At 55.2% G+C, this 7,102-nt stretch overlaps 1 protein-coding gene across 3 annotated transcripts in view; it reads right to left on the reverse strand.

The window, feature by feature from the left end:
- Window positions 1–7,102, reverse strand: part of XYLB (xylulokinase) — a 47,704-nt gene that overhangs the window by 24,241 nt on the left and 16,361 nt on the right. For all 3 annotated transcript variants that reach the window (XM_023732218.1, XM_023732216.1, XM_023732217.1), the window contains 5 exons: window positions 6,894–6,975; window positions 4,904–4,944; window positions 4,199–4,314; window positions 3,063–3,178; window positions 2,307–2,380 (listed from right to left, as the gene is read on the reverse strand). In XM_023732218.1, coding sequence (XP_023587986.1) covers window positions 2,307–2,380; window positions 3,063–3,178; window positions 4,199–4,314; window positions 4,904–4,944; window positions 6,894–6,975 — 429 coding nt within the window. The remainder of the gene's footprint in view (window positions 1–2,306; window positions 2,381–3,062; window positions 3,179–4,198; window positions 4,315–4,903; window positions 4,945–6,893; window positions 6,976–7,102) is intronic.

The raw sequence follows: 7,102 nt of genomic DNA on the forward strand, positions 1-7,102 counted from the left end.
ACACACACACACACACACACACACACACACACACACACACACACACACACACCCCTCACAGATGCATCACTCTGGGGACTGCGAGGCATCATGGCGGTCAGTCTCCTCAGTCAGGCAGTCGTGGGTTCAAGTTGTGACTGCCATCCCTCTCTGGGACCCTGGATACTTGCCTCTAGCTGTGACTGCCTTGGTTTCTTTCTTCACCCGTTCTTACAGATTGTCCTAATGATCAGTGTAGACAGCAGAGCCTGGTGTATGTGGCTGGTTCTCAGGACATGGAGCCTGTGCTGAGGAACCACAGCTGTGGAGAGGCTGTCACACCAACTCGAGGCTCGCCCGTTTCTCCAGCCCCCGAGGCCGACGGTGGTCCACCACTCTCCCCTCACCAAGGCTCTAACCTCACTGGCCTCCTTCTAGTCCCTCAAGCTCTTCCCTCTACCTGGAACGCTGCCCCCTCTCTTTCACGGCGGGATCTTTCCCAACCGTCAGGTCGCGACCTAAAGACCAGCCGTCCTTGTTAGTACAGTGGTGAATATTCCCGCCTGTCAACCTAAAGGCCACCTCTTCAGAGAGGCTGCTCTTGATCACCCGTCTAGGCCGAGTCCCGCAGCCCGTCGATTTCTCTTGCGGCATCTGCTCTTTTCCCACCACATCACACGTCGTACTCGCTTGTTTGCTTGTTCGCTGTCCGCCTCCCTCCTAGACTGTGGGCTCCATGGGGCGAGGACCACGTGCGTCTCGTTCTCCTTTGAGCCCTCAATGCTTGGCACCGACCATACATGTCTGTCAATCGAGTGAATGAATGGATGGAGAAGACCACCTTCTCCTGGACAAATCTGGGTAGAGCTGCACAAATGAACCTTCTCTCTGCGAGCAACAGGAACCACACTGACCCTCCATCACGAGACTGCGATGAACTTTCCATTTGTGATTCAGTGGGTACCGCCGTGACCAGCCACACAGCCCACCGCCGACTGTGGCTGTTACTGTTCCTAACTAGAGCGTCTTACACAAGCTCCCCACACGTTCATCAGGTTCAGAAACATCTCTCAGGTCCGACCCACAATGGGACGATGTCTCTGGTAACTAACCGAATAGTCAGTTCACAGCAGCAAGTATTGACTGGGTCCCTCCTGGGAGAGGCCGCATGGTGGTGATGGGGGCGGGGGTGCAGCTTCAGAGCCAGAGGACTGGGTCTGAGTTCCCTCCACTCCCTATGACCTTGTGATTTCAGGCAAGTTATTTAACCTCTCTGAGCCTCCACTTCTCCATCTGGGTAAACTGGGATAGTAATGCCCACTTCATGGAGTTGCTCTGAGAAGTAAATGAGCTGCAGAAACCCACCAGCGCCACGCCCAGAACCAAATCACACTCGGCGAAAGTTCATGCCTCCACCGGCCCGGAGGCTCCCTCAGTCAGGAGGAAACTCGTGACCTCACGGTCAGCGTACCAGGGCTCCAAACCCCTTTGCTCAGGTTCAAACCCCTGCTGAGAATCTGCAGCCCAGGCAATGCTAATGCTGCTGGTAAGGGACCAATTCTGAGAACCACTAATACAGCAACCAATCCAAAACCCACTGCCGTCAAATCGGTTCGGACTCATAGTGACCCTATAGACAGAGTAGAACTGACCTATAGGGTTTCCAAGGAGCGACTGGTGGGTTCGAACTGTCGACCTTTTGGTTAGCAGCCGAGCTCTTAACCACTGCGCCACCACCAGGACTCCACTAGTAAGAACAGTGGTTCTCAAAATGTATTATACATAAGAATCATCTAGGGATCTTGTTCAGCTGTAGATTCTGATTCAGTACATCTGGGGTGGAAATACAATTCTCAGCAGGGTTTCAAACCGGTCCATGGAAACAAGCACTGTGAGGCTTAGCAAGACTCAGTGTGGTCATGTGCTCACTGAGGCAAACCCAAAACCAAACCCACTTCCACTGAGTGGATTCCAACTTATAACGACCCTACAGGACAGAGTAGAACCACCCCACAGGGTTTCCAAGGAGCAGCTGGGGGATTTGAACTGCCGACCTTTTGGTTAGCAGGCAAGCTCTTAACCACTGCACCACCAGGACACCATTCACTGGGGCAAGCCCTTGGGTTTTCCATGCTCTTTGAAGGACAGGATCGTGCCTGTCTTGCAACCTGCTGATTCCCCAGTATCCAGAATGAAACCCACCTGGTCCATCAAATACGTTTGTTAAAGCGATGGATGCGCAAATGAATGAAGTCTGTAAAACTAGCATAACTTGACTGGCAATGATTACATTTAACACTCAGCACCAACAGCAATAACACACGTACCTCGCAGTTTTCTGCGTTAAACCTGTGGCGCCCAACAATTTCCGGGGTGATCTCCATTACATCAAAATAAAAACCTGAGACAAGGCCAGGAAGAGATCAGCTGTCAGTGGTCCGACAGAACATCAACTTCTCAACAGTCTTAGGAAACAGCACCATGAAAGGACCCCACGTCCCGGTGTCCCCTGGCCCCCAGTGGCCCCCAGACCTTGGAATACTCTCAGTTCTTCTTTCCAACAGGACAGAGGGGACTGGAAAGGCCCGGGCTAGCTTTTCTTTGTGAAAAGCCTTCCTGCTCTCAGCTGGCAGCCCAGGTCAGAAAGCAGCAGCCCAACACCCAAGAACACCAGCCAGGCTTTGACCAAGGGGCCCATCCCTCCCCTGCTCAGGAGGCCACCAGGGACGCTGGGCACTTTTCCCAGCAGAATGTCGTGTCTGGGGCAGAAAGCTGTGCATGGGGCTGCACTGGGTAGACCAGGTGTTGTGGCTGCCATCTCTGATGCCGTCACCGGGGCTTCAAGGGGGACAGAAGGCACAGCTGTGGACTGACACATGCTCGGTGCAGAGACGGCAGCCAAGGGCATCCTCAGGGCCCCACCTGCATCCACACCATGGGGTCCCACACCAACTTGTAAGGCCTGTGAAGCAGATGTGCAGACAGACAGGGCCCTCCTCACTCCCCACCTGTGAGAGCCCAGGCCCTGCCCCTCCACGGGCAGCTGCTACCCCTCGCAGGCCGGGCATCACCAAGCAGCCTACCCAGGTTTCCGCCGTTCCCCATCTCCGTGGCCTGCAGGGCCTTCGAGAACTCGCTCCAGGAGCAGGAAGCGGACTCATCTCGGATCCTCTCTCTCATCAGGGAACCATTTTTAAAGCTGCAGAAACACACGCACGAGCTCGGGGGGAGGGACTCAGTGCTTGCTGACAGAACCACACAGGTCGTTGAAGAGTCCCAGGCAGAGAGCTGCAGGTCAGGCTGGACCACCAGCCAGCACACACGGGCAGCCTGAGCCACCCTCCCTCAGGTATTAGGCCCGCACAGGCCCCTGGGAGACGCACCTGTCTCCGGTTCTGTATATACAGGAGGCTGCCACAAAGGAGCCCCAGGCAGAGACAGGTCGCTGAGGTTTCTGTACATTGTATCATCTGTACGCAGGGCGGGACTGATTAGATTTACAAAGTCCCGGGCAGTGCAAATGGTTAAAGCACTTGGCTGCTAACTAGAAGGCTGGAGGTTCCAGTCCACCCAGAGGCACCTCAGAAGAAAGGCCTGGCAATCTACTTCTGAAAAATCAGCCACTGAAAACCATACGGAGCACAGTTCTACTCCGACACACATGGGATCGCCATGAGTCAGAGCCGCCTCAATGGCAACGGGTGGTGGCGGGCGGTGTGGACACGTTCTCCAGTGGTTTTGGGGGGCTCAGAAGGTTGAGAAACCTTCTCCCTCGGTGGCTTCTGACAGGTGTTCAAGGCCTGCGGTCCGACCACAGGGCAGGCCCCTTCTGTGAGAGCCACCACGAAGCAGGCATCCTTACACCACTTAGGAAGCATCTGCATTACAGCCGGGAGCGTCAGACGCTACAACACGTGAAGTAAACGCTTGGACTCTCCCTGCTTTACAACGAGGAAGTGGGGCTCAGAGGTGTCATGGGGCTTGCTCCAGGCCACACGAGACATAGGTGGTGGGTCAGGATTTGAGCCCAGGACTGGAGGACACCCTGTCCTGGGATCTTCCCCACCCACTCTGCTGTCGGCTGGAACCAATGGGTGCCTGGGTCTGAGCGCCCACAGGAGCCTGCTTAGTGGAAAGACTAGGGGGGCTCACGATGGCCCGGGTCTGCCCACGCCTCCTTCCTCCCCACCTCAGGTGGGGCGCCAACACCCAAGCCTACCACAGGAGGGCCATGTAGTGCTGGGGATCAACCGGGTTGCAGAAGATGTGGCCTTCCAGGGAGGGCATGGGCTCCTGGAGCCAGAGAAACAGGGTGTCGCTGGTGCCCAGGCTGACCTGGGGAGAGACAGGCAGGGGGGAGGCGCGTTGGGCTCCACCCGGCCTGTGTGTGCACGCCCAGGGGCCCTCTGCAGGGATGCCCTCTGTGCTCAGCACCCGGACCCCCGCACTCCACGCCTCACACTGCAGTCCTTCGGTTCAACGCCACTTCCTCTGGAAGCTTCTTCTGACTCTCTCACACCAGACCACACAGTCAGCCCTCAGTCAGCCCGTGAGCTGGCTTTCCAGAACCTCCAACTAAATGATGCTTCGGGTGACGACTGGTTCCCCAAACTTTCCCACCAGGCCCTGGAGGGCACAGGTCACGGCTTCCTTGTTTATCCGGGCAGCTCGCAGCCTCTGCCCGACCAATGGCTCTTCTGCCACTGTGCCTGTAAGCCTGGCCACTTAGCAAAGGGCAATCACTTTCTAAGAAAGGAGATGTGGGCAGGGCAGGTCCTGCGTCTCCCCAGCCCCTCCCTCAGCTGCCTTTTGGGGTTGGCAGACCCTCTGCTAAGCGGCAAAGATGCCGCTAAAACCCAGCCCCTTGTCCCCCAGGGCAGAAGGAGCTGGCTCTGCCCGTGGACATAAGAAGAAGCCACCTTACCACAATGTCACCTTCCTCCAGCCGCATGCCTGCCAGAGATGCTAAGGATGGGAGGGGAGCCTCTGGTGAGCTGGAGGTCACAAAGGAGTCACAAAGCAAACCACACCACCACTCCCATCCAGCCCACCCGCCCAGGGAGGAGAAGGGCTCAGGGGCCGGAAGGCAGGGCCTCTGTGCCAGGTCATGTTTACTGTCTGTCCCTCACTGAGACATGAGGCCCAAAACAGGGACGCCTTGGAAGAAAGGCCTGGCTATCTACTTCTGAAAAACCAGCCCTGAAAACCCTGGGGAGCACAGTTCTGCCACGACACACATTGGGTCTCCATGAGTTGGAACTGACTTTACAGCAGCTGTTTAGTTATTATGATTATACCTGAATGTTAACAAAGACCTTCAGCTCTATTTCTAGACACACAGCTGCACTCCCAGACATCTGTGTCTCTTTCTTTACATTTGTCTTTGTCCATTTCCTTCTCGTCTGTACAACCACTAGGAGGTACGCACAGGAAGGCTAATAAATGGGCAAGGACACTCCCGGACCCCCTGCTAACTCAGAACTGCAGCCACTCCCAAAGCCCACCGTTCAGCCAAAGATTAGACAACCCTATAAAACAAGCAATAACACATGTGAGGAACGTGCCTCTTAGTTCAATCAAATACACTAGTCCAGGTGGGCAACACCTGCCTGAGCAAAGACGAGAAAGCAGAAAGGGGCAGGAAAACTGGACGGATGGACACGGGGAACCCGGGGTGGAAAGGGGGAGAGAGCTGACACATTGCAGGGATGGCAACCAATGTCACAAAACAATCCATGTATAAATTTTTGAAATGAAAAACTAATTTGCTCTGTCAACTTTTACCTAAAACACAATAAAATAAAAAACGGGTATGGAGACCAGGAGGACGTCAGGAAAAGACTGCAATGAGATTTTTTAAAGAGGGGGAAACGGAAGAGTGACCCACACTCCTCGACGCCGAGAGACGCAGGGGTGGTCCTAAGAAGGGCAGCCAGGCTCCCTCACCATGCAGCCCCGGGACCCCGTGGCTGCGTCCTGTGATCTTGTCACGGACCTGCGCCACCTTTCACCACGCAAACACCTCCCTGGAGCAGGAACAGCTGCTCAGGAAGGTGGGTAAAATACAGGACACCCAGTTAAATCTGCCTTTCAGATAAACAATATTTGGGACGTACCAAAAAAAACAGACAAACCCGTTGCCATCAAGTTGATTCTGACTCATAGTGACCCTATAGGACAGAGTGGAACTGCCCCATAGGGTTTCCAAGGAGCGGCTGGTGGATTTGAACTGCAGTCCTTCTGGTGAGCAGCTGAGCTCTTAACCGCTGCGCCATCAGGGCTCCACCTGCGAAATACTTACACTAAAAAACTATTTGTCATTTCTCTGAAATTAAAATTTAGCTGGGTGTCCCATATTTTATTTACTAAACCTAGCCACCCTAATTTGGTGGTTTATTAAGTCAAGAGTGGCCCACTCTGGTCATTCTTCAGCTGGTCCCTCAAGGAGTGGGTCTCAGGGCCCGTGGAGGAAAGCAGAAGAGGACAGGAGGCTGGAGGAGGCAAAGGATCCAGGACTACAAGGAAATGTGGACGAGGAACAAGTCGTACCTAGAGCTCAAACGACGGGGCGGAGACGCAAAACCACGTAATGGGAAGGCTGGAGGAACCCGGATGCTTAGATTGGAACAGAACAGGCGAGATGGGGGAAGGGTGGGCATGGTTCCCTAGTTTAATCCCCTGATCAGCTTTCACCTGGAGGGGGCAGATGGATGTACCTAGTGGCTCCTGAGGGCAGAGTAAGGGCCAAGGTGGGGGCAGGTACAAGGAGTCACCTTTCAGGCCAGGAACAGGCTGCCAGGGAGAGAGGGGGCCCCACCACGGAGGGTGTCACCAAGAGGCCAGACTAGCTTTCTCAAATGTCCAGCTTGACCCCAGTCAGGCTACCTGGAGAGTGAAGTACCCCAGGTACTCACCTGGGTTGTCCCCCGTGAAGGCCACCACTTTGCATCCTGGGTGAAATCCATAGCGCTGGACGTAGTAGGAAGAAATGGTGCCCTGTGGAAAGCAACAACACGTAACCATACACAGCACGCGGCCCCACGCTCCACACGTAACCACGCCCGGCACGCGGCCCCACGCTCCACACGTAACCACGCCCGGCACGCGGCCCCACGCTCCACAC

Source organism: Trichechus manatus, unplaced genomic scaffold (genome assembly GCF_000243295.1).
Source record: "Trichechus manatus latirostris isolate Lorelei unplaced genomic scaffold, TriManLat1.0 scaffold00049, whole genome shotgun sequence".
In the NCBI taxonomy this organism is placed as follows: Eukaryota; Metazoa; Chordata; class Mammalia; order Sirenia; family Trichechidae; genus Trichechus; species Trichechus manatus.